Raw genomic sequence first — 26,976 nt, forward strand, 5'->3', positions numbered from 1 at the left:
TTGTTTTAAAAGATTTTATTTATGTATTTGACAGAGAGCACAAGTAGGCAGAGCGGCAGGCAGAGGGAGAGGGAAAAGCAGACTCCCTGCTGAGCGGGGAGCCCGACACGGGACTCGATCCCAGGACCCTGGGATCATGACCTGAGCCAAAGGCAGACACCCAACCGAGCCACCCAGGCGCCCAACTTTCCTATATTTTTGAGATTTTTTTATGATGTTGGAGGGGGAAAGATGTTGCAAACTTAAATGCCCTCAGGGGTCAGACAGATGATGTAAACGGGGGAAATAGAGTGGTCCAGGCCACGTCATGCTCTGTCAGTCCCTGAGCCCTGTCCCTCCTTGCTACATGAGAAGGTGGCCCCAGTCCTGCCAGCTATTATTACTTTTTATTTCAAGAAAAGCTAGTAATGGGGGCGCCTGGGTGGCTCAGTCGTTAAGCGTCTGCCTTCGGCTCGGGTCATGATCCCAGGGTCCCGGGATTGAGCCCCACATCGGGCTCCCTGCTCCGCGGGAGGCCTGCTTCTCCCTCTCCACTCCCCCTGCTTGTGTTCCCTCTCTCTCTCTTTTTCTGTGTCAAATAAAATCTTTAAAAAAAAAAAAAAAAGAAAGAAAAGCTAGTAATGTAGATATTGATGTGAATTTCCCAGGTTTTAAATGTTGGCAACTAAATGAAATTCTTTAAAATACATTGGGCGAGGGATCAGGGAAGGTGAGTGGCGGACCACCGTGGGAGGGAGAGTTCCGGGGGCAATCTTCGCTCACGGGCCACCATTCGCAGTCTGGGTGGAGGAGAATTCTGTCTAAGGCCGTCCTCTTACATAAATGGCAAATGGCAGAGGAAGGACAACGGAGGGGAGGTCGCATGAGCATCAGAGGGCGGGGCTGCAGACCGGAGGCACTTGTTCTCTGTGAATGGCTTTCTGAGCGCCTGCATGGCATGAGCAGCATGAGTTCATTTCCAGTTAAAGTCATGAAGCAACGTCACCCCTAAGAGATCAGGCATCTTAGTGTGAATTTAAGATGCGTGTCTGACACAAAGGGGATCTTGGTACAAACCTGTGACCCATCTTGTTGTTCTAGACTCTCCTTCCTGAACTTCAGTCCTTCTCAGGCCATCTTTATGTAATTTCCGCCATGTCTACGAGTCATGCCTGTCAGCATTTATTGATTGGGTTTTTTGGCGATCAGCTCTTTTCTCCTTTTTTTAAACTTTGATTTTAGGGCACTTGGTTGGCTCAGTTAGTTAAGCATCTGCTTTTGGTTCAGGTTGTGATCTCAGGGTCCTGGGATCAAGCCCCCCACATCGGGCTCCCTGCTCAGCAGAGAGTCTGCTTTTCCCTCTTCCTCTGCCTCTCCCCCTGCTTGCGCTTCTGTGCTCTCTCTCTCAAATAAATAAAACTTTTTTTTTTTTTTTTTTTTATTCATGAAAGTCAGAAAGAGAGAGCGAGGCAGAGGCAGAGGGAGAGAAGCAGGCTCTCCGCCTAGCAGGGAGTCCGATGCGGGACTCGATCCCAGGACCCTGGGATCGTGACCTGAGCCGAAGGCAGACGTTTAACCGTCTGAGCCACCCAGGCGCCCCTCAAATAAATAAAACTCTTAAAAAAGGGGCGCCTGGGTGGCTCAGTCATTAAGCATCTGCCTTCGGCTCAGGTCACGATCCCAGGGTGCTGGGATCGAGCCCCGCATCGGGCTCCCTGCTCAGTGGGGAGCCTGCTTCTCCCTCTCCCACTCCCCCTGCTTGTGTTCCCTCTCTCGCTGTGTCTGTCTCTGTCAAATAAATAAAATCTTTAAAAAAAAAAAAAAACAAACTTGAATTTTAAAGGAAACTTTATGTTGCCACTTTAAATGGAAAAGTAGTTCCCAGGGTCCTGGGATCGAGCCCCACATCGGGCTCCCTGCTCCGCGGGAAGCCTGCTTCTCCCTCTCCCACTCCCCCTGCTTGTGTCCCTGCTCTATCTCTCTCTCTGTCAAATAAATAAAATGGGATCTTTAAAAAAAAAAGAAAGAAATTCTGACCATTGTTGCCTGTCAGAGGCTCTGTGTCTGTAGCCCACTCTCTGTCAAGGATACACCAGCCCTGCAGTAAGCCTTTCTTGTTGGCGAAATCAGGACTGAAGAGGATTTAGGAATACCTTGGGGCATCTGGGCGGCTCGGTTGGTTAAGCGTCTGCCTTCGGCTCAGGTCATGATCCCTGGGTCCTGGGATCGAGCCCCTCATTGGGCTCCCTGCTCAGTGGGGAGTCTGTTTCTCCCTCTGCCTCTGCCCCTCTCCTCCCCACTCGTTCTCGCTCCCTCTCTCTCAAATAAATAAAATCTTAAAAAAAAAAAAAAAAAAAAAGGAATACCTTGTCAGTGTGTATTTCTGGGCTTTCTGATAAAATTGGATTGTGTGCCCCCAGTAGTAAGCATCTCAAGGTTTGGGAAATACTGTTCTTGTGATTTGTCACCCCACTCACTTGATAACCTTATAAGAAAGAAAATGATTTTTTGGGGTGAGCCATAGAACCCGGCTCCATGCGATGATGTGGCCCAGGGGTTAAGGCCGTAGGCTCTGGGGGCAACCAGCCAGGCATGAGCTCTTTGAGCCTCTGTTTTTTCAGCTGTGGGCTGGGGATGAACAGCATAGCTCCAGGAACAGTCCCAGGTACGGGGCAGGTACGAGTGATCACCGCTCTTGCTGTTTTATATTTGCCTCAGGAAACTTCCTGTGGACCACAGACATGGCGGCCTGCGTGAAGGAGCTTGTTTTCCATCTCCTGGCGGAGCTGCTGCGCACCGTGCACTCCCTGGAGCAGAGGAAGCACCCTGTCGGCCTGTCCTCCTCCATTGCCCTCCAGCTGAACCCCTGTCTGGCCATGCTGATGGCTCTGCAGTCGGAGCTCCATAAGCTGTATGACGAGGAGACCCAGAGCTGGGTCTCAGGCAGCACATGCGGGGGCTCGGGGGCGGCGGCGGCCACGGACCAGGGCAGGTTCTCTACGTACTTTCATGCGCTCATGGAAGGCTGCCTGGCGGTGGCCGAGGTGACCCTGCCCACCAACATGAGTGTCACAGCCAGCGGGGTGACCTCAACGACCACCCCGAATCTCAGCGACTCATCGTCCTCCTCATCCTCCTCCCCAGGACAGACACCTCAGAGCCCTAGCCTCCTGTCGAAGAGGAAAAAAGTCAAGATGAAGCGGGAAAAGGCCTCCTCCTCCGGGAAGCGCCAGTCGTCCCGCTCAGTGGAGTCAGACCCTGCCATGCTCAGCATTGGGGGCAGCAAGCCGGAGGACATGCTGTGGTTTCATCGAGCCCTCACCCTGCTCATCATTCTCCGACACCTCACCAGGAAGGACCCGCAGGGTCTGGGTGTGACCAGCGACGCCATCGCCGATGCTTGCCAGGCCCTGGTGGGCCCCACCGCCCACAGCCGCCTGCTGGTGATCTCTGGAATCCCCACCCACCTGGATGAGGGCATCGTCAGAGGGGCTATCCGCAAGGCCTGCAATGCCCATGGCGGGGTCTTCAAAGATGAGATCTACATCCCCCTGCAGGACGAAGACCCCAAGAAACCGAAGGACAAGGCCGAGGGTGGTGACGGCAAAGCCGAGCCAGAGAAGACCCTTGGCTTCCCCAGCGCAGACAGTTTGGAGGTCAGCACGTCCAGCAGCCTGACCCCTGCCATGAGCATCAGCGCATCCGCTTCCACCAGTCAGGCCTCCATCTGCAGCTCCCAGGGTATCTCACAGACAGCCAGTGACCTCTCTGTGGATCCGCTGCCCTCAGGCCTCGAGCCGCCCGTCCCTTCTGGGGTATTGGAGCCCCACGTGGTGTCCAGCCAGGAGAGTCTAGACATCTCCCTATGCAGCACGGGCAGCCTGGGGAGCCTGGGGAGCCTGGGGGAGCCGCTGGACAATGCCGAGACGGCCTCCGTGTCGGACGTGGGCTCCATGTACACCGTCACGTCCCTGGACAACCAGCCCCTCACAGCGCGCCCCATCAAAGGCTTTGCGGTCGTGGAGGTAACGGCGCTCACACCTTGGCAATCACTAAAATCATGAGTGGCTTGAATCCTCCCTCCAAGGGGGAGCCTAAGAGAAGCCTCTCTAAACCTTCCAGTAGTATTTCCAGGGGGTTAACTGATAGGTGACGTTGGGGCAGGTAGGGAGCTCCCTGAGGCAGTTCTTGGAAACCACGATGATTTATTATGTTGATTTTCTGTGTCTGAGGTCACATCTCAAAGAGTGATGTCAAGTCTGATGTCATGAAGTAAATGCAGTTTGTTGCTGAGTGTGGGAAGGAGGCAGAGGGGTTCGAGGGGCCTGACCTTTGCTGGTGGATGGGCTTTATCAAGTGCATTCCAGCTCAGGCCCACCGCTATACATTTGAGTGGCCTTGGGTTGATTTAGTTGTTGACATCAGCAGGAGGGGTCTTCACTGATCCTTATGAGAATAGACTTGCTATTCTGTTCCAGGTGATTCTGAGTTTCCAGGTCACATTTCCATTTCAAGATCCCCTCTGCTTCTTGGGCCTCCTTGTTTAGAAATCCTGCATCCTGTGTCTTCACCCTCGTGTAAGGGGAGTCAGGCTCAGAATAAAACTGTCCTTCCGTTATTGGATATGGAGAGAGAGGCACTAGAGGGGAATGTGTGTGCATTGCTTCGCTCTCCCAGGGAGCTCTGACAAGAGAGCTCCAGAACCCGATGATTGGTTTCTTCCCTGGAATCACTTCCATTACTCTATGCACCTTCTTCCTGGGGGCTTTCTCGGAGCTGAGCATGGACTTTAGCTCCCTGGGCATTGAGGTAAAACCACAGACCAGGTCAGGGTTTAGCAACAGACATTTCCGGCTGAGATGTTCCCCTCCGAGTTACTGGTGTTGGCGGGTGGCAGAGATGTTCCCAGGGAGGCCAGCTCATGGGAATCAGGCAGCACGCACAACACTTAGGACAAGGAGAGGACTTCAGGGCAGGGCAGGAAGGAAAACAAGGTCATTCCTCTACTCCAATCCTGACCCTTGTCTTTGTTCACACAGATAAGATCCCGAGCCAAAATTGAGAAAATTCGAGCAAGTTTATTTAACAATAACGACCTGATTGGTTTGTCAAGTTTGGATGGTGAAGATGAATTGATGGAGATGTCAACAGAAGAGATTCTCACTGTATCTGTAGTAAATCAGAGTCTGTTTGATACTCAGGGGAGCCCAGGGTTAGAAGATTACTTCAATGATAAGTCGATTAAAGGTGGGTTATAGATTTTTTTTTTTAATTAATAGACTTTTGGGGGAGCAGTTTTAAATTTACAGAAGAAAATGAGCAAAAGTCTTCTCTTTCTGTATCTAATATGCCCTATTTTTAACATCTTACCTGAGAAAAGAACTTTGGGGGGCCCTCTTGGGGGCTAGAGATTTGGGAAATGATGCAGGGGGCCTTGGGGAGATGGGACAGACGTTCTTTGCTTGGCTCATGGAAGCTGTCAGAGCTCTGAGGGCCGTGAGGGAGCCCCTGCCTCTGGCCTGCCGTGCTCTAGCCTGCCCAGACCACTGGGAAGGGCTGTTCCTATGCAACTAACAAATCGCTAAATTCTACCCCTGAAACTAACACTACACTGTATGTTAACCAAATTGAATTTAAATAAAAATTTTTTTTAAAAAGTGGGCTTGCATTCAAGTCCCATTTTGCTTTTTGTCTAGCCAGACTTCCCTTTGTTCAAGTTCAGGTGTATTTATTCTGTCCCGTGGAGCTAGAATATACCAAGTACATTGCTGGAAATCATTTGGTCACGTGCCTGTGCACAGTAAATGCCTCCACCTTTACACTAATTCTTGGGGAAGAAACCGTTCCATCTCCTCTTCACCGAGCCCCACTTTGTCATTCTGACGGCTCTTGTCTGGTGTCCCCACTTCTTTTGTACGATGTGGAGCGTTCATCCAGGTCGCAGCCCTGAGGCCCTGCTGAGCAGAATCAAGCAGCAGACTCCTGCCTGAAGCCAGCAGCTTGCCCCAAGCTCCGCTCCAGAAAGCAGTTTTTCTTCTTTTTTTATGATTGCAATACTTTGTGTGGTCATTTTTATTTTGTACTAGCGTTGCTCAAAATTTTTAATCCATGTATTTAGGATTTTTAAAATTTATTAGAGAACACGAGCAGTGGGGGGGCAGAGGGAGAGGGAGAAGCAGACTCCCCACTGAGCAGGGAGCCCGATATGGGACTCGAACCCAGGACCCTGGGATCAGGACCTGGGCCAAAAGCAGACCCTTAACTGAGCCACCCAGGCGTCCCTAGATAAATAGCACTCTAATTGAATATTTATAGAAGTCAAAATTAATGCAAAATATTCACAATGAATAAAATAGTAAAATTTTAAATGAAGACAGGATCAGTATTACTGATTATTTCTTTTGTGTCAGGCTTTAATGTGGCTTGGCACAATACTGTTGATATTTTGCTTGTGTGTGGGTGGTTTGTTTTTTTTTTTTTTTTGTATTTTTATTTCTCTTTTTTAACACTACATTGAAATATATATCTTGATCACTGAGTTTTTGGGGAATCTTGCCCCTGAGGGGGCCGCCTGGTGCTCCTCACCCTGGTCTTGGCCCCAGTCTCTTATTAGTGTGCATTTGGCCCGTCAGCGCTCTGCGGCCCACATGGGGAGGATCTGGTGTAAGATTGGAGGCCTTTTTCTGCCATAACTCATGGTCTGGCAGCCTTTTCATACTTTGAATCTGAATTTAGACCGAGCTCCTGATCCTGTTAATAGTCAGACCTTCCACATAAGGTACTCGGTCTCTCGGTAACATTAGTGGCCACATGCATTTTGCTAGAGACTAAGTTGTGGTTCTGCTGAGTCAGCTCTTAGGGCTTGGCCACCTCTTCTACACACTTGCCCCCCGCCCCCCCCCCCCCCCCCCGCCAGCCTGGAGGGCCATTAGGCCCATGAGGCCTCTGGGCTCCAGTTCTCACAGTCGGGCCTGCCCTGGGAGCGGCTGTAGTGTGTCGGAGGGAGAGGTGGGGGAGGGAGGGTGGGAAGGAGAAGGGAGTGATGAGCAAGTACCTCTCACCTGGGCCCCTGGGCACGAGAAGCATGAAGATGGGGTCCTGATGGGCCGCTGGGGCCCACATTCTGGAGCACTTGTTTGGGCACAAAAAGAAATTGTTTTTCTTGTGCTCGGGGACAATTTTGTTACATCTGAGAGAACTTTTTTTTCCCACCTGTTCATTGTGCCAGTTTTGAACCATCCTCTGTAATAATGTGAAACTTGCTTGACAACTTGGGCTTTGTACCAACAGTACTTGCAGGCTCCGGATCCTTTTGTTCATTTGGACCTGCCCGTCACAAATGTGTTAAGGTAGATTAAACTGCCGTGATCAGTAGCCCTGAGAGTACACGGGGTCAGGCCCAGTGGAAGCATGTTTCTTGCACATGGACGACTCAGGGCGAGGGCTGGGGTCTGCCATCCCAGAGGCTTGTCATTTCCGTGCAGCCAGTGGAGGGGGTGAGCGCAAAGAGAGCAGACGGCCCACATCACAGGACCGTGCCCAACCGCAGAGAGAAGGCTGGGTGCGCGGCTGGGGGGGTGCACCCAGAAGGCGGAAACCAGGTTTGGGTGCATAGCTCGTCATCCCCACTAAACATCTGTTATCTACCTGCCAAAATGAGTTGTTTATGAGACCCAGGCAGCTGTGAGGCGCATCCGGACGTGGCCCATTCACGGCAGAATTGTTTTGTCCTCTGCCGGCTTGGCAACAGGTGAGAAGCTGGTGCCCGGTGCCAGGGAGGTGCTCACGGAGATATTTAAGAGCTGTGCCCATTCCGAGCAGATGCTGAGCCTGACACCAGCAAAGCCCATCAAAGTATCGGACATTTATCTTAGCAAAGAGCAGATCAACTCCCAAACGCCAGGCAACCTCCTCCACCTCTTCTTCACCAACGTCCGGCCTCCAAAAAAGGTGCTGGAGGACCAGCTCACCCAGGTAGCTGCCCATCCCCGCCGTGCTGGTGCTGGGCCTCGGTGCGCCTTGGGGCGATCCTGAGGACCCCTCTCTCCCTCTGGTACCCCACAGATCCTGAGGAAATACGGCGTGCCAAAGCCCAAGTTCGACAAGAGCAAGTACAACAAAGGCGGGAAGGAGCAGCACCCCGTGAAGGTGGTGAGCACCAAGCGGCCCATCACCAAGCCGCCTGCCAAGGACAAGGCTGTGCTCAACAGTGTCAGGTGGGCTTCCGAGGGGCTCAGCACATGGGCCGGGCAGGGCACCCAGGGCCGCCGCCTCTGAGGCTTCCTGCGAGGCTCTCTGTACCTCTGGGAGCAGACCCCCTGGCTCTGCTTTGTGGCTCGATCATGTGGGTCCCTGGCTTCATCCACTGAAAGAGAGCGTTTCATTTTATCCACAAGTATAGTAAGATCTGGACCACACAGGCAGGCAAAAGCAGACCGGTCTAAAGTCATAAACCATCCAAAATGTACAGAATTGTTTAAAAAAAAAAAAAAAATTCTGACTTCTTTAACCACACAAATAATGCATAATTATTATAGAAAAACTATAAAATGCATATTGAAAAAAATGTGATTACCCCACACACCACTTATAAGTGCATAACCTTCTATTGATGCATGTGTATTATTTTCTTAAATTTTAAATGGCTGAGGGGCGCCTGGGTGGCTGAGTTGGTTAAGCATCCAACTCTTGATCTCAACTCAGGTCTTGATCTCAGGGTTGTGAGATTAAGCCCTGAGTCGGGCTCCGTGCCTTGAGATTCTGTCCCGCCCCACCATCCCCCCACTCGCTCACTCACTGTCTCTCTCTAAAAAAGAAAGAAATTTTAAATGGTTAAAAAAAGTACAACATTTGGGGCGCCTGGGTGGCTCAGTCGTTAAGCGTCTGCCTTCGGCTCGGGTCATGATCCCAGGGTCCTGGGATCGAGCCCCGCATCGGGCTCCCTGCTCAGCGGGAAGCCTGCTTCTCCCTCTCCCACTCCCCCCTGCTTGTGTTCCTTCTCTCGCTGTGTCTCTCTCTCTGTCAAATAAATAAATAAAATAGTAAAAAAAAAAAAAAAAAGTACAACATTCAAAAGCATGTGCAGCAAAAAGCCACTCCTCTTCTCCTTCATCCTCAAGCCTCCCTGTCCCCCCTTGGTGAGACCGTCAGTGTTACTTCGCTAGTCTTCTAGAACTATTCTGTGTACACACAAGCAGATGGGCCCATGCCCAAATGTCCCCATACCTCACACAGTGCCTGTACCTTGCTCTGTTTCCATTTACTGCTAATCTGGTAGGTGATTCCACATCTGCACAAAAAGAACTTCCTCGTTCCTTTTTTTTAAGATTTATTTATTTATTGGAGAGAGAGAGCATGAGTGGGGGTGAGGGAGCAGAGGGAGAAGGACAAGCAGACTCCCTGCTGAGCATGGAGCCAGACACGGGGCTTGATCCCAGGACCCCGACACCGTGACCCAAGCTGTAGTCAGACGCTTAACCAACTGAGCCACCCAGGTGATCCACCTTTTCTTTTTTTTAATAGCTCCATAATATTTCATGTGTGGATATATATACGTATTTAGTAGAATTTTCTGTAGACATAGGCAAATGACTCGGGAACTCAAAATTGCAACTGGTAGAAAAGTGTTACCTGGCAGGAGCCTCTAGAGGAATTGTTTGAAGGATCAGAAAAATAAAGTGTCTTTCTATTAATTAATCATACGTAAATAGTGCAATAGAATTTCCTGTGATGGAAATCAGTGCTGTTTCCCTGTCTGGCTGTCGGATGCAGTCGCCACCAGCCACGTGTGGTTCCCGAGCCCCTGAAATGTGGTTCCGTACAGAACTGAACTTGTAATTTTAATTTAAACTTAAGTAGCTACATCTGGCTAGTGACTGCTTCTTAGTGCAACTCTGAAGGATGTAGAAGGGATGAAAAGCATCTCTTTGAGGTTTTCCGCAGTTAAAGCATCAGTTTGTCCTCCTGATTTGCTCAGTGAACTTCTTGGTGAGAACAGAGCCGACCTTGTTCCCCGTGGGAACCAGTGGCCGTGGTTGGGGGAGTCTGACCTAGTACGTGTGTGAGGCTTTGCGCATCCTCTGTCAGGATGAGGTGTGAACGCAGGAATTCTGATTGCAATGCTCTGGTCTACAGCAGGACTGCCTTAAGTGAGAAGAAGCCAACTGTGAAGCCCAAGTCCCCAGAAAAGAGCAAGCCAGATGAGAAGGACCCAGAGAAGTCACCCACCAAAAAACAAGAAGGTGAATGAGCAGCTTGGGCCTGAGACTGGTGGGCCCCCGGGACCAGCCTCCGAGCTTTTGCCTGAGTGACTGGGCTCCCTTGGGGTTTGGAACAGGCAGGGCCTCGATGCTATCTTTGACCATGAATTTATGGAGGTCAGAATAGCAGCTCCCAAAATACCATGCATCTGGGGCGAAGAGTAGGTGATGGCGATGGAAAATAAAGATCTGGAAATCTGCTTAAAAATTCGCTTCCAGAAGGCACTTAATCTGGGCATTAGAACTTGAGCCTCATAAAGGCCCAAGCAGAGCTGAAGAAGTCAGGCTGTGGCTTGCTGACCCCGGGAGGTCAGGGGTTATGCTTGGTCTCAGGCAGTGGGTGGAGGTGGCCAGTGACCCACCCTGGCGGGCCGGGAGGTGGGGCGCAGGTGGATTGGGCCCTGCTGGAAATGCCACCAGGGCACGTCTGTAGGAGGCCCCTGCTGTAGGAGGTTCTTCCAAACTCCTGACTGTCTCCATGCTTCTCCATCAGTCCCTGAGGAGAAGTATCTAACCTTGGAAGGATTTCACAAGTTTGTTATTGACCGAGCCAAACAAGACATCCGTAGTGTCTGGAGGGCAATTTTATCCTGTGGTTATGACCTTCACTTTGAGAGGTAAGAAGTTGTCCCCCAACCTTGTATAAAAATTGTTTTTGGCCACCAGAAGCATCCCCAAGAAAATCCTTCCTGGGAGCCATTCCATCTGCCATTCTAAATGCCTACTGAGTTTCTAATTTTTCATAATTTTCAAAGTGGGTTCTAGAACCCATTTGGAAACAAACTCTGTTCTAAACAACAAATTCATTTTCTCGCAGTTCTGGAAGTCAAGGTGTCAACAGGGTTGGTTTCTCCTGAGGCCTCTGATTGGCTTGCAGATGGTCACCTCCTCACTGCTTATGCGGCCCTGCCTGTGTGCGGGCGCGTCCCTGCTGCCGCCCCGCTTCTGAGGGGGACACCTATCTGCTGGTCTGGGCCCCACCCTGAGGACCTCCTTTAACTCAATTAGGCCCTGTCTCCTAACAGTCACACATTGGGATTTAGGGCTTCAACACAGAAATGGGGGTGGGAGGCTGGACACACTTCAGTCCCTAATGGGGACTGAACACACTTCAGTGTGGGGGCTGGACACACTTCAGTCTCTAATTTTTCATTCCAAAGACTCTCTGTTCCTCGGAGTCCCGCTTTGTCTCTTGAGTCCCCATTGCCCGCTCTCCTTCCCTGCCAGGCAGGATCTCACCAGGTCCCCAGGGCCAAACAAGAATGATTTCCCCTTTCTAGCTGTAAGGGAGTCCCAGGCCAGCCCGGTGCTTACAAACGGGAAGAAACCTCCGTGCCTTCACTCTGGCGCTCACCCCAGGCACGCGGCAAGATGGGCGGGCATCGGGGAAGGAACGGCTGCCCGGAGCACGCTCTTCTGAAATCTGTGTTCAGGGTTCAGAAGTGGTTTGCTGCTTGGCACCATCATTTTGTACAGAAAGCTCAGAGTCCGTGCCCGGACCAGTTCTGATTTATTTTAGAAGCCAGTAAGAGAGAGGACTTTGGGGCTTTTTGAAAAGTAGAATCACCTGTTTTGGACTAGAAAGTACATTCGAAGTGGGAAGGTTGCCGATTGGCCTGCAGACGAATTCCCACGTGACACGTTTGTTACAGCTCGACGGCTCGTTCATGGGCGCCCTGACGCCTCCTTCCCTCCTTCCCCCACCTGGCCTAACGGCAGCCAGTGACATCAGCCAGCCTGGAGGGGGCTGGGGGGGGGGGGGGGGGGACCCTCCGGCAGAGGGGATCCCCTTCTGGAGGAAGCTGTCTCTCAGCACTCCTCGGGTAGGACCCATGCGGCCTGTGTGGAGAGGCTCGGCCCCTGCCCCCAGACAGGCCCTCCTGGCAGGAGGCACCCTGTGTGGCATGCGGCCCAGGGAGGTGCCCAGGGCTCTGGAGCTAGAGGCGCCCATCCCCCCGGCATCCTGCCCGCCTTTCTGGCGCCCCCAGCTTACGGGGCTGGGCAAGGCCGGGCACACTTACTGAACACCCCGGCGGCGTGTGCAGGCGCAGAGGAGGTTGCCCGTGGGTCTGCGCCCAGGGTCATCGCTTTGTAAAGCTTCAGTAAATGGGTCTCCCGACATTTTCAGGGTGTAGGTTTTTTCAGTACTTAGAAGTGGGTGCACATGAGACATCTGCTTTTTTTCCTGTTTCCGCCTCCTTGGGGTCACTGAGGCGGATGATGCAGCAATCCCGCCTTGCCGGGCACTCGGGTGGCAAGCAGTGTCCCGTCGGCTAGAGCGATGCCCACCCCCCACCCCTCTGCCCGCGCCCAGAGCTCCGCGCGCCAGCCCTGCCTGCCGCCCGAGGGCCACGGCTTCAGTGAGGCCGGTGGCTGGTGCTCCTCGCGCCCTTGGCCGTGAGCCTCCCAGGCGCCGCCAGCCTACTGCTGCTAGCTGCACTTCGTCTGGGACCAAACCGGCCCCAGGAAGCAGCCGTCTCTGTGGCCCAGGGACCCCAGAGCCCCGTCCTCAGCCGGCCGCCGTCTGCTCATGTGCAGGCGGGGGGCCCGCGTGGGCGCGAGCGGCGGGGCCCGGGGTCGGTGGCGCCGTTCCCACCCTGCGCCTGTATGCTCGCTCCTCCTGGGGGCGCTCCCCACCTGGGTTGGGCGCCAGCACGCCAGCTGCGAGGCGAGGCTCTGTTCCGGGCGTCCTCCGGGAGCTGGCACGTGGCCCCCGGCCCACCTCGCCCTTCTGGCCCGGCCCCAGGTGTGCCTGCATCGACGTCCGACACGCGCACAAGGCCTCAAGGAAGTGGACCCTGGAGATGGACGTGGCGCTCGTGCAGTACATCAACCGGCTGTGCCGCCACCTCGCCATCACGCCCGCGCGGCTGCACCCCCACGAGGTCTATCTCGACCCCGCAGATGCCGCCGACCCCAGAGTGGCCTGTCTCTTGAGTATGTGGGCCCTGGGGGACTGGTCGTGGGGGACGGTCTCCCTGCGCGGCTTGGGGGCATCCCCTAGATAGTGCGGGGAGCGGGGTGGGGGGGACCTGCTGTGAGCCCTGGGGGCAGAGAGGAGCACAGGGGGGGCGGGGGGGACACGAAGCTGTGATTGCAGGTGCATTAAGTGGGCGAGGCCCTGCTGCAGGTTCCTTGCAGGCAGGCAGCAGGTGCGGGAGTGCGTGCAGCGGCTGGGGGGCCCCGCCACCACCGTTCCACCCAGGCCCTGCCCGGAGGCCACCCCAGATGCCAGGCGGGGTTCGGGAGGGAGCGGGGATCAGAGGCATTATCCCTCATCACGAGAGAGCAGCGCGGCTTCATTAAAAGCTGGGAATGCACCTGCACACGCAAGAGCCGACGTTCTGCGTAAATCCATCCCTGGGAGGCGACCCTTGTCACAGCACGTGGGCACGTGACCCCCAGGCTGGCTTCTGTGCCTGTGCACGTGTGCACCATGGGCGGCTTGGGAGTCTGCCCACCCTCTCTCGGCCACGTGTCTTGGGCCTGTGCTCTTTGCTCTTTGCTCTTCCGGGTACTTTGAAGGCAAACACGGGCCAGAGATCGTCCTGCTGTCCGTCTCTCCAGCTGGAGGGGAGACGGATGTGAGGACACACGAGACAGCGTGGCAGTGTCTCGATGTCCTGGGCTTGACATAAGATGTCACTTTGGGGGAAGCTGAGGAAAGGTACACGGGACTGTGTACTATTTTTGCAACTTCCTAGAATTCTAATTATTTCGAAATTGAAAGTTAAAAATAGCCTAGGCCGCAGCCCTGACGTGGCCCTACAGATAGGCTGAGGGGGCCCTTGGATTCCCTAAGAGCCGGGGCCTCACCCTTTGCTTCTGCTTGGCACGGGCTCAGGCAGCCCAGGGGCCACGCACGCACAGCATCTGTGGGCCCCAGGGATGAAGTCCCCTACGGGGGTCCTCCTGGTCCCCCTGAAATGCCCCGCTCCTGGTGCCTCCCCCTCCCCCCGGTGACAGGGGCCACTTGAGTTTGTTCACAACCCGGGAGTCCCGGCCTGACCGCCCCTCATGCCCTGCAGACGTGCCCATCGAGAGCCTGCGCCTGCGCTTCGCCCTGCTCCAGTCCCTGAACACCACGCTGGAGACCTTCTTCCTGCCTCTGGTGGAGCTGCGCCGGACGCCCGTGTACGCGCACAGCATCGCTGCCCTGCTGAAGGAGGCCAAAGGTCAGCGCGCTCGGGTCCGGGACGAACGGCGCTTCCAGCCAGAGCGCTTACTTCAGTTACGCCCTGAAAAAGTAAACTTACTGAAGTTTTCGGGGGCACCTGGCTGGCTCAGGCAGAAGAGCATGTGACTCTTGATCTCGGGGTCATGAGTTCGAACCCCACGTTGGGCTCCATTGTTTAAAAAAAAATAGAAGGCTATGGGTCACTGTCCTTTATATTCCAGAGATGATCATCATTAACAGCTGAGTACCTGTCCTTCCAGACTCTTCTGTTCACATACAAATAGACACACATGACTTTTTTTAAAAATCAAAAACGGGTATCCTAGCATATGTTCTTTTCTGCACCTTCATCTTCTGGGTTTTTATTTTTTGCCATTTCAGAAAATGCTGCAGCAAACCTCCTCATACTTCATGTATTTCTGCCAGTGAGGTGGTTCCTGGGCATGACAAAGGCCGGGGTTCATGTGTTACCATTGGGGCAGATACAAATTGCCGCCCCCCGGAAAGTCAGGGCCATGGTGTGCGTGCACCCCCTTCAGGGGCCTGGAGGGTATGCCAGGAGAGAGTGGACCCAGAGGGGGCAGCGTGTCCTCCGCCAGGCCTCAGGGCTGACAGGGAAAGCAGGAAAGCAGCCCTGTCTGAGCCTCTCTTCCCACGTTCTTCCCTTCAGGGCTGATCTTTTATGACACGAAGGTGACCGTCATGAATCGGGTGCTGAACGCCACTGTGCAGAGGACAGCTGACCATGCAGCTCCCGAGATCACTTTGGACCCACTGGAAATTGTGGGAGGTAAGATTAGCTACACAGAGCAGAAAACGCAAAATAGCCGTGATCGAACAAACGATGCAGTTGATTTCGTGCACATGAAAGAAGCCTCTAGAAGGTAGTACAGACATTCATCTGGCTGCTTCTGTCCTCCTCCCAACTGTCCCATCGGGTGGCTTCCACCTTCAGGGTCCCCTAGTGAGCCTGCATGCTGAGCAGCAAGAGAAAGGGGAGAGGTAGAAGGAGCTCTCTGCTTCCCGGAGCCTTGCCTCTCCTTCCCGTCTCACTGGAGAACTGTCATGGGGGCCACACCTAACTGGGGGGGAGGGTGGGAAGGGGAGATGTTCTGGTTGGCCGTGGACTTGCTAGAGTTGGGGTTCTGGCATTGGGGGGGGGCATGGCCCCTGGGGAGGCGGCCACGGCCTGTGAACACACACACTGCGTGGAGGAAATGAGAGAAGAGCGTGGACGGGGCGTACCTCCCCTGGGGACAGAGGGGAGGCTGGGGGCCACATGCCTGCGGCATAGAAGACGTTCCAAGAGCAGAGAGAAGGCAGGGTGGCTGAACCAGGGGTGGGGAGAGGGCCGAGAAGCAGGCAGAGGCCTGGCAAGGCTTGTGTCCCAGGGTGGGAGAGCAGAAGACGGCGCCTGGAGGCTTTTACTGCTTTCTGTCTTTTTCCAGGGGAGATCAGAGCCTCCGAAAACTCCTACTTCTGCCAGGCTGCCCGGCAGCTGGCCTCCGTCTCGTCCTCTCAGCTCTGTGTCAAGCTGGCCAGTGGCGGCGACCCCACCTACGCCTTCAACATCCGCTTCACAGGGGAGGAGGTCCACGGCACCAGTGAGTGCGCCCCTGGAGGCTCTGGGGTGCCCGTTCAGCGTGGGGGCTGTGCTGACGATGTGAACGGTCCTGGCGCTATTTTTAGCCTCATCTGCCCCAGATCCCCTCCCATCAGCGAGACTAAAAAGGCCACATCCTTATTACCCTGTCCTGCAGAAGCCAGGACTGCCGCCGCCCCCAGGGACTCGCCCCCGGGCTGGGCAGGAACAGTGCTTGCCAGGGACTTGAGGGCCCCCCCCCCCCGCCCCCGGGCTCTGGGACCAAGCCTGGGATCAGTGCTGAGTGGATACCGTGGAGCCGCCATCTGTGCGGATTGGCCTGGTCCCCCAGGAAGGGCCCCCGGCTGAGGGCTGGGCTCGGCTCAGAGCGTGCGTGTGTCCCATGAGAGGCAGGGTGCTAGGGGACAGCGATGAGGGACAGCAGCTCGGAAAATGCTCCCTCGTGACCCTTTAAGCCATGCCTAGTGAGCCGCAGACATTCAGGAAGCGTTTCCCACTCTGGATGAGAGAAGAGACCCCGTTCTTCAGCCAGATGCAGCGGGAAGGGCGGGTGGGCTCCCCTCTCCGGCGGGGCCTCTCCGAGCATGGCGAGAGTGGCAGGCCCACGCTCCATGGCGGGCCCTCCGCATACAGGGCAAGTGCACGAGAGACCGGCGTTGCCCCACGGGACTGATAGAGCCTCCCCCAGCTCAGGCAGCTGGCTGTGGCTCAGACCCAGGTCCATCCGGCTCCACGGCCCAGCCCTTGGTGGCTTCCGCAGGCAGAAATCTCCTGCTTCCCCGGGGAAGCTGAGCGAGGACATCTGTCCCCAAGCAGGTCCTCTGCATGGCTCTGACCGAGCAGTGTGTGCGTGCAATTGTCCTCAGAGCTTCCGACCTTAGGGCCCTGACGGGGTGCACAGAGGAGACGAGACCCAGCCACAGGGAGGTGTTGGCCGGAAAGCCAAAGGCACGTTTGGAAAGACAGCAGGGGACCCTTAGTGGCCCGTTGCCCCCTGCAAGCACTCGTGCATCGGTCCGTGCAGTTAGATACTCGCTGGACGGACCCTGAGGACCTGGGCCTCGGCGGTGGGCGGTGCTGAGTAGGACAGGTGGCCCCGCTCTCAGTACAACCTGGAGCAACAGACGTGGACCGAACAAGCCTGCAGATCAGCGTGAGCTTGCAGCCGTGGAGGCGGCCCGCATGGGGCTCCGCACCGGGTCTCCGGACCTCGGAGGCAGCCCCCAACATCGGTTCGATGACTGTCCCCACTTGGTGGACTGGGTCACCGGGAAGTGATTCCCTGGGGGTCACCCAGATAGTAAGTGGCACAGCGGGACTTGACCCCAGGTCTACCCGCCCTCGGACGGGTCCTCTCTCCCCTGCACCGTAGCTGCACGCGGGCTGGCGAACGAGCTGAGGTCCAGGTGGGCACAGGGCCCGCGGGCAGGTGGGCTGCTGGGGTCTCCGTGCTGATCGGTCTCCGTGTGTCCCACAGGCGGCTCTTTCCGGCACTTCCTGTGGCAGGTGTGTAAGGAGCTGCAGAGCTCATCGCTGTCCCTCCTGCTGCTGTGCCCCAGCTCGGCTGTCAACAAGAACAAGGTAGGACGCGCGGGCAGTGGGGCACCTGTGCCCCCGTCTGCCCCTCCTGGCCTGCTGCCCCGACCCTGCGGTGGCTCCTTGCGCCCGCCAGCCGCCCATGCCTGCCTCCGTTTCCAGGGCAAGTACATCCTGACCCCGAGCCCCATCACCTGCGGGGAGGAGCAGCTGCTCCACTTCCTGGGCCAGCTGCTGGGAATTGCAATTCGGGCAGATGTCCCTCTTCCCCTGGACCTCCTGCCTTCCTTCTGGAAGACCCTGGTGGGGGAGCCCCTGGACCCTGACCAAGACCTACAGGAAGCAGACATACTCACCTACAATTACGTCAAGAAGTTCGAGAGCGTAAGTGACTAGTACGTGCTGGGGACAGCAGAGCTCTGGGGCAGTGTCCCAGGTGCTCCTTGCTGCCTCCGTGGCCTGCTGTGGCCTGGGCCTCCGTGCCACGGGGGTCCGAGCGTCTACCTGAAGACCGATTGGGACCTCCCAAAGAACACGAGGGAATGTGAGCCGTCTCTGGCAGGCTTACTCCATGGGGACAGAAGCCCCTCTGGCTTCTCTTCCTGTTTGATAGCAGCAGAGTGGGGGTGACTGACGTGCCCTGACGGGCCCCCCCAAAGACGCAGGGTTGCAGGGTGCCCAGCAGCTGAGTGAGCAGAGGCGCCGGGAGGGGAACTCCTACAGGCCAACCCACTTTCGCCTTTAAGAGCTTGGTTTTGGGGCCTCAGAGTGCGGGAGATTGGCTCCTGGGGATCCCCCAAGATCGATCGGCCAGGGAAGGGCAAGGGGTGGGGAACGGAGCTGTCCTCCTGGCGCCTCGAGCCACACAGAGCTAGCGAGAGCACAGCGGCGTCTGACCATCCGTCTGCCCGCACAGCCCGGGCCCCCGCAGGCCATGTGCTCAGTGCTCAGGCTGCCAGCCACTGGTTCGCAGGCACGGGGGCCGGCCACGGGCCAGGCCCTGGGCTCTCACCCCAGCCGCGGGGCGCTCCTGGGTTGCTCTCCGGGTATGGGAGGCCCTGTTCTGGAGGGCCGTGTGCCCACGTCCTCGCAACGAGGCCAGGAGGGAGGGAGGCTCAGAGAGGAGAGCTGGCGGGGAGCAGAGCCACCAGTGGAAGCTAGGTCTGGCCAGCTGCCTGTGCTCGCTGGGGAGCGTCAACTGGCGGGGGCTCACAGCTCGGGTGTTGTCCCTCCCTGGGCTACCACTTGGGGCAGCACAGGGCGCACCAAAGTCGGGATCTTGGGTTAGTGGTTGGCTTCCCAGCAGAAACGGGGAGGACAGTGAACTGCCTAAAGGGTCAAAGCAGGATGGCCCTTACGGGCTAGGGATTTAGGGGTCCCTGCCAGGCACTGCTCTGAGAAGTCCTCCCAGGGCTGTGGTAGCAGCAAGGGCCTGGGGCAGGCAGGGGACATAAGACAGCGTCCAGAAGGGCCGTCCGGGCAAGGCTTCTTTCTGCAGGGGTTGGGCAAAGCCTCAGAGGGTGCCGGGATACAGACTACCCCAGGGTTGGGGCACGCGAACCGGGAAGAAATACTCTGAACTTCTGGCGGTTGTACCTGGACCTTCACCACCCAGAGTTATGATTTATTCCCCTCTGGGCCGGATCCGGTCATCTCCGGAGCCCGGCGTCCACATCAGCATCTTTTGGGTACTACTTTTGGTTTCTCAAATGATTTGCTTTTAAAACTAAATATGGATACAGATTCGGCTTTGGGCGAGGCTGAATCCAGGTGTCCAAATGATGTCATCAATAATTTTGAGAGGGTCCCCAGTAGTACGAGAGGTACCATTTTACAGTCGTGGCCACGCCAGGGACAGAGGACTGCTGCTTCCAAATGGTAACAGCAAAAGCCCTGCAATTTGGGTCTCGTTAGCCGGGCCTCAGCCACACGCCCAGCCCTGAACTCACGGCACGCCTGGGCAGGCTGGTGCCGTGTGCACCTTCGTGACGGTCAAGGGCAGCCCCCACGCAAACGGTGCCCGCTGTTTGCCCAACGGGAGATTGGGGTTCCGTCTCCCGGTCAGGCAGGTAGCCTCGGTCCGCCTCTGCCCCCAGATCAACGATGAGACCGAGCTGGAGGCGCTGTGCGCCGAGATCGCCTCCCAGCACCTAGCCACCGAGAGCCCGGAGGGCCCCAACAAGCCGTGCTGCAGGTTCACCTACCTGACCATGACGGGCGAGGAGGTGGAGCTGTGCAGCCGCGGCCGGCACATCCCTGTGGCGTGAGTGTTGTGCCTGCGCGAGGGACCGGCCAGTCGGCCTGACGGGGTGTCGCGGCAGCGCCGGGACTTGGGCGGCCTGGGCTGGGTGGGTGACAGACGGGTTTCACCAGTGGGAGGAACGTGAGGCAGGACGTTGGGGGACGGCAAGGAGGGAATGTGTTCGGCGTGACTTTTTAATCACGAAAGCCCCGGCTGCCCGGCGGGTGACGGCCGAGGCAGGAGAGGACGTCCCGGTGCCTGGGCCCGAGGCCCCTCCTGCCTGGGCCCTCTGCTGGGGCGGGGGTGCGTGTGGCCCTGAGACTGGGTGCAGCCCCGCGGGCCGCCTCGGCGTTCTCCCTCACCTGGGCGGCCCTCGCGCTGGCAGGTGGGAGAACAAGGACATCTATGCGGCCGCCATCCGGAGCCTGCGGCTGCGGGAGCTGCAGAACGCCGAGTGCGTGACGGCCGTGAGGGCGGGCCTGGGCGCCATCATCCCCCTGCAGCTGCTCACCACGCTCAGCCCGCTGGAGATGGAGCTGCGCACGTGCGGCCTCCCTTACATCAACCTCGAGTTCCTCAAGGTCGGTGGCGTGGGGCCGGGCCGGCAGGCGGTGTCAGCGGGGGCCTGTCGTGGTGCTTCCTGTGTCCCAGTGCTCTGTCCTGGGGGGCGGCGGGGGGGACCACCGTCTCACAGCTGAGCTGGCCGAAGCTTCCTCGTGGCAGCTTCATTCCCAGACCACTGGCCTCCAGGCCCCCGTCCTAAGCCGCATCCCGAGAGACGACCGCTCTTGCTGAGCCCCCTCCATTCCCCAGCCTGGCCAGCTTCCCTCGGGCTGGGCCCTGGCATCCCAGGGTTGCTTCTTGCGAGCTGCGCGACCTTGCCCGAGTGACTTCACATCCAGTGGCAACGGTGACAGGACCCGCCCGGTGCGTCTACGGGGTAACCTGGGTCAAGCCTCTGCTGCTGGGCCTGACGTGCAGGCTGCGGTCCCACACACGGGTGCTGGGACAGTACCTCCCAGGCCTTCGTCAATTGTCACGATCCCCGTGTCCCTGCTGCACCCACCTGGCCTAGGGAGGTACTGGGCTAGCAGAGGCCTGGGTCTGCTCACGGCTCGGGGGCCTTTCTTCCCCAGGCCCACACCATGTACCAGGTGGGGCTGATGGAGACGGACCAGCACATCGAGTTCTTCTGGGGGGCGCTGGAGATGTTCGCCCAGGAGGAGCTGTGCAAGTTCATCAAGTTTGCCTGCAACCAGGAACGCATCCCATTCACCTGCCCCTGCAAGGACGGGGGCCCTGACACAGCCCATGTGCCCCCATACCCGATGAAGATTGCCCCCCCAGATGGCACAGCAGGTACCGCCCTCCCCTTGTGTTCCAAGTCGGGACACACAGGCCCTTCTCTCAGTTGGGAGCTGGGGCTGCTGGGCCCTGCGGGAGGGAGATCAATGGACAGCTAAACCCCGATGTAAATGGGGGAGGGGTGCACGCGGTCACTTGACTCCCAAACCAGACCTCAGCCAAGAGTCCTCCATAGCGGCCCAAGGTTGACACATTTTCTGATGTTTTATTTATTTTTTTAAAGATTTTATTTATTTGAGGGAGCCTGGGTGGCTCAGTTGGTTAAGCGACTGCCTTCGGCTCAGGTCATGATCCTGGAGTCCCTGGATCGAGTCCCGCATCGGGCTCCCTGCTCGGCAGGGAGTCTGCTTCTCCCTCTGACCCTCCCCCCTCTCATGTACTCGCTCTCTCTCAAATAAATAAATAAAATCTTTAAAAAAAAAAAAAAAAGATTTTATTTGAGAGAGAAAGAATGAGAGAGCATGAGGGGGCGGAGGGTCAGAGGGAGAAGCAGACTCCCTGCTGAGCAGGGTGCCCCATGCGGGACTCGATCCCGGACTCCAGGATTATGACCTGAGCCGAAGGCAGTCGCTTAACTAACTGAGCCACCCAGGCGCCCTTTCTCTGATGTTTTAAGAAGCTAAAAATCCAGACAGGTTTTAATTTTCCAACTTTTAAATGTAGAAAAATAAAACCCTCTGCTGGCCCAACTTCTCTCTAACCAGATTCCCTCCCAGGTCGGCACTGTGATGCCCGCTGCTGTACAGTAGTTGTGTCCGCCATTTTCTCCTCTGGAATCTTCTCTCCTTTTGCCCCTCCCCTCCCCTGCCCCTCCTTTCCTCCTGATGAGCCTTGGGGTTGGCTCAGAGCTGCCCCGAGCAGCAACCCTGGAAGCAGAGAGGCCGATAGGCCTCCCTGGAATCGTAAGCCCAGCCTCCTCTAACACTGGCCTGGTGGGGTTTTTTGCAGGTTCCCCAGACTCTCGCTACATCCGAGTGGAGACCTGCATGTTCATGATCAAACTTCCCCAGTACTCCTCTCTGGAAATCATGCTGGAGAAACTTCGTTGTGCCATTCACTACCGAGAAGACCCCCTGAGTGGCTGAGGGGAGGGAGCCCCAGAGTGAGTCCGTCACTGAGGCACTGCTCCGCCGGCTTGGGAAGCCTGCCACTGAGGGCACATCCCTCCGGGCCCTGCGTGAGGAGTTGGCGACATTTTGCTTTTCTGAACTTTTGTCCACATTCCAGGGCTTCCTGGAAGACTTAACCTTTTGTATTTGTATGTTTTGTGATGGGTTGGTTCTTTTACTACCTGTTTGTGGTATGTTTGTAGGATAGTTTAGTTCCCGGGCAGCCTGTGTCTCATTTGATCTTCCTGGACATGGTCTTTCATGGCCACCGGATTCTGATGCCATAAGGCCCCAGTTAGTTCCACATCATGGAATCACCCAGCAGGAAGCTGGTGGTGAGATCCCAATGGCCACACGCAGCATCCTGTTCTCTCCGCAGAGCATCTTCACAAACAAGTCTGTGGCCCTGCCCCTCCTGCCTTGAGGGGGAATTGATCCTGGACACAGCTCCCGCAGGCCTCCTTCCATCTTGAAATGGTTGGACCAGTTACCCAAACGTGGGAGACACACACACGGAGCTTTCTGTGTTAATCTTCCGGCTTTAGAGCCTTGCTTATGGTCTGGGTTTTTCTGAGGAAAAGCGCCCCCCACCCCATGGTTCCCCCATCCCTTCCCACCCAGACAACCCTCTGCCCTGTCTCCTCTGGGCCCCTGGTCTGACAGTTTTCCACTGAGCGTTCCTCAGAAGGCCAAAGGGTTCATCCCCAACCTTAGTTCCCAGCCAGGCGTGTTGCAGCTCCAGGAGTTGAGAAGGACACCCAGAGGAGGAGGGACAGCGCTCGAGTGGGGGCCTTTTTCTGAGACTGATTGAACAGGAAAGCACAGGATTCAAGCCTACCCCCCCTTTTGTACTCAAACAGCCCTTCTTCACCGCAGTGTTGGTGAGTGGGCCACACACCCATTTTAAAAAGAGCTGACTGAGGTGCTCTGCTCAATTCAGGGTCTACTTCAGTGACTAAGACCTTCCAAGGACCACTGTGGGGTCCTCTGCCCCCTCTGGCCAGGCCCACCCCCTACTCCCTTGCCACCCCACGTGAGCGTGTGTGCCAGGGCTGAGCTGCTCCAGGCTCACCCGCTGCCCCAGTGCATTGGTGCCCCAAACAGGTCTTTGTCCGATGGTACTTTGTTCCAGAGTAGCATATGCCATCTTATTGGACACTGTCATTTTGGGCCTTGCCAGTTCTCATGGAATCGCATCACTGTATTTATTGTATAATATTGTGAATACTGAAAGTTCTGAGTGAGTGAGTGCTGACTAGAAGGCTCTGGAGTGTGAATGCTCGGGAAAGAAAGCTGTGCTTTTCCTTTCTCTGCTGTGGCCCTGGCCTGGTGGAAAGTTGTATGGCTTTAGACTTAGAGCCATTAGCATCCATCTCCTCCCTCTTATTCTTAGGAAATGCATTAAGAACCATTATAGAAATGATTCCCCAACCTAAGGAAAAGCTAAAACCGGATTCATCGTTCCGGCTGCATCGGTTACATTTGATGCAGGAGCAGTCCTGTCTGGAGGTGAGCACCTGCAAGCAGTTTCCCTGCTTGAAAGGAAGAGGGTTGGCCTCTGCCTCCTAGCAGCGAGAGCCCCGTTGACTGGGGGTCACACCAGGATGTAGTCCTGACAAAGGATCCTCTTATTTCTGCATAACGAAAGAGCCTCTGGATTATTAGAAGGGGTTCTTCCTATTTTTACATTCTTGGTCCCTTCTAATCCTTCCCATCCCTTGAATGGGCTCAGAATTGTCAGCTACCTCCCCCAGGGGGGTTTGGGAAGCATCTTTTGGCCCATCACTTGAACGGATGACAGCTGTGAGTGGGATGTTTGCTGCTAACACGACTGCGTCTCCCAGAGAGCACACTGAGAGCTCCAGACCGATTCAAACCTTGGCCCTAAAAAAAAAAAAAACCGTGTGCTGTAAAGTTACTTGATGTATATTTATTATAATTATTTATGGTTGCATTTAACAAAGTTTTCATTCAATTTGATGCTATTTACACCACTGCTGTGTAAAGGAAGCTCACTACAGGAAAAAAGTCACACCAATAAATAACCTTCATCTAATTTTGATTTACCTGAAGAGTTGTGTGATCATCGACTCACTGGAAAGATTCAAAGGCTGACAGGCTTGGGCGGCTCTGATACCGAAGTGCTTGTCCAGTAGTTAGGAATTAATTAGGTCTCTGCACTTGATGTGATTCTTACTCCACCATGCTTATAAGCTATCCTTTTCTCCCATTCAACTCCTTGAGGCTGGTTTTCGTATAGAAAGTATGATTCTTCAAAGGGATGGAAATCCAAGGTCAAAGCTAAACCTAACGCTGCGTGTTCTGCCCCCTACTCATAGTGGAGCTTGTCTAGACTCTTCTGCCAGTGTGAGGATTTTCCTCCAGGAGCTCATTGCACTGGAAGAGTCTAGGCCATTCTTAGACCACATATCCTCCCTTGGGAGCCGGCAGTGGACTTAGAACTGTACAGAAGGGAAGTGCACAGAAGACAGACTTAGTGCTGCTTTCTTAAGATCGATGGTTCTGCCCTCTTCTTGCACAGCTCTCCCTTGCCACCCCGAAAGGGAACCCTGTGGTCTGCATTCAGGAGAATCCAACCAGTCTCCTTGACCTGCTTATCACGTCCTCCTGCTCCACGGGAGGCCTCACACAGACCCATTTAATTCTTCTTTTGACCCTACCTTTATACTTAATTTTAGTGGAAGTTATCCCACCTATGTCTTTATTACAGGAAGAGCAAGAGTCCTCTTGGATGAGGAATAAGCAACTTTCCTCCTCCTGTCTATTGCCTCACGGCGCTAGAAACAGCAAAAGCAACCACTCTCAGCTAAGAGAAGACTTCTGTTGGATGGGAGAAGCTGGGGAGTGCGGTGCCTCAGCTGAAGATATCTCAATGAGCACAGCAAGGATTCTCCTGCTCTCCAGAATGGCTGAGGCCATTTTAAAGAGTTGCTTCTTAAAAAAACATAGTGTATTCAAAATTACACTATCCAATAATAGACAACATTCATCCTCATTAGTCATCAGGGAAATGCCTATTAAAATCATGACAAAAATCTATACAACTACCACCACCCCCCCATGGTTGGGGGCAGATGTGGAACCAAGCACATACTGATGGGAGTGTAACCTACAACTACTTTGGAAAACTGGTACTCTCCACTACACATGCCCTAAGATCAGCAATCCCAGGCCAACAGAGTACATACACACGCGCACCAAAAGCCGTGTACGCCAAGAGAATGCTCACAGTAGCGGTCACGGCGCTCGCCGCAGTGGCACACGATGGAATGCTGGGCAGGAAGGAAAGCACACTACTGCTACGTACGACCATGCGGAGGAGCCACACACACAGTGAGCAGCAAAGGAAATCAAGCGTTAAAAAGTACTCAATGGTATAAGTTCATTTACATAATACTGAAAAGTGAAAAATAACTGATCTATCTTCCATAAAATGTCAAGATAGTGGTGGTTTTGGGTCCCAGAGGATAGTGACTGAGAGTAGGAGGGGTGTTCTGGGGTCTTGGTGATGTTTTTGATATGGGTGGTGGTGATAGATAACGTGTTCACAGTGGGCTGTATACTACCAGGCACTTTTCTGTAGAGATGTTCTCCTGGAGGGATAGTTTCTTAATAACAAGTACTGAGTCTGGCTGGCTCAGAGTATGTAACTCTTCATTTCGGGGTCGAGTTTAAGCCCCGTGTTGGGCATGTTGCCTACTTATAAAAATAAATCCCAATGCCTCAGTGCCCCTCCACCAAATACAAGTACACCAAAATGAGGACCTGCTTGTGTTCCCTCTCGCTGTGTCTCACAAAACGCACATTCCATCTTCATGAAACTAAAATCTTTTTAATCCACAATTTCTGAAAGGATAACTATTGGAAGAATTTATGAACACATCATGGGAAGCAAGCTTATTTGTACCTCCCTCTAAAAAACAAACATTGTAAAGGGAAGAAGGAATTAGAAGCCCCATGTGCCAGGAGGAAAACAAGGATTGGAAATTCATGTAAGAAGCAGAAGTTCAAGCCCACCACCCTGGAGAAAGAAGTCCTATTCAGGAGAAACCACCTGAGCAGCTGAGATTCCAGCCCCACCCTAGGTTTACACAGCAGGCTGGAAGACCCTTTTCTGGACTAAACCAGAGACCAGACCTACAGATTCTGACAGCAGGAGCTCTCCAGTGAAAATGCCAGCTGGTTGCCCCGCAGTGAACATGAACAGTTAAAAAAGCTTCTCGTTTTTAGTGCCCCAGTCTTTTTTTTTTTTCCCTCTATTCTAGATTTTATTTATTTGACAGAGACACAGCGAGAGAAGGAACACAAGCAGGAGGAGTGGGAGAGGAAGAAGGAGGCTTCCCGCGGAGCAGGGAGCCCGATGTGGGGGCTCGATCCCAGGACCCTGGGATCATGACCCGAGCCGAAGGCAAACGCTTAACGACTGAGCCACCCAGGCACCCCACCCCAGTCTTAAATATAGACAGCCAAGACACAGATTTGAGGAAAAGTCTGTAACATAAAATACCAAAACAAAAAGTACAGAGCAGAAAAAGGTATCTAAGAAACAGCTATGGCACAAAGTATGAGAACAAGTACTGCATCGGGGTGCCTGGCTGGCTCAGTTGGTAGAGGGTAGGACTCCTGATCGTGGGGTTGTGAGTTTGAGCCCCACGTGAGTGCAGAGATTACTTAAAACTTTAAAA

At 54.9% G+C, this 26,976-nt stretch overlaps 1 protein-coding gene across 1 annotated transcript in view; it reads left to right on the plus strand.

The window, feature by feature from the left end:
* Positions 1–24,333, plus strand: part of HECTD4 (HECT domain E3 ubiquitin protein ligase 4) — a 183,420-nt gene extending 159,087 nt beyond the window's left edge. Inside the window, exons 61-76 of the mRNA XM_044921281.1 lie at positions 2,698–4,004; positions 5,019–5,226; positions 7,730–7,953; positions 8,044–8,195; positions 10,114–10,220; positions 10,732–10,855; positions 12,985–13,175; positions 14,267–14,413; positions 15,086–15,205; positions 15,864–16,019; positions 17,496–17,599; positions 17,717–17,938; positions 19,651–19,817; positions 20,182–20,377; positions 20,933–21,155; positions 22,110–24,333. Of these exons, the coding sequence (XP_044777216.1) occupies positions 2,698–4,004; positions 5,019–5,226; positions 7,730–7,953; positions 8,044–8,195; positions 10,114–10,220; positions 10,732–10,855; positions 12,985–13,175; positions 14,267–14,413; positions 15,086–15,205; positions 15,864–16,019; positions 17,496–17,599; positions 17,717–17,938; positions 19,651–19,817; positions 20,182–20,377; positions 20,933–21,155; positions 22,110–22,246 (3,785 nt within the window). The 3' untranslated portion in view covers positions 22,247–24,333. The remainder of the gene's footprint in view (positions 1–2,697; positions 4,005–5,018; positions 5,227–7,729; positions 7,954–8,043; positions 8,196–10,113; positions 10,221–10,731; positions 10,856–12,984; positions 13,176–14,266; positions 14,414–15,085; positions 15,206–15,863; positions 16,020–17,495; positions 17,600–17,716; positions 17,939–19,650; positions 19,818–20,181; positions 20,378–20,932; positions 21,156–22,109) is intronic.
* Positions 24,334–26,976: the final 2,643 nt, after the last annotated feature.

The sequence above is a fragment of the Neomonachus schauinslandi genome, chromosome 14, assembly GCF_002201575.2.
Source record: "Neomonachus schauinslandi chromosome 14, ASM220157v2, whole genome shotgun sequence".
Classification (NCBI taxonomy): domain Eukaryota; kingdom Metazoa; phylum Chordata; class Mammalia; order Carnivora; family Phocidae; genus Neomonachus; species Neomonachus schauinslandi.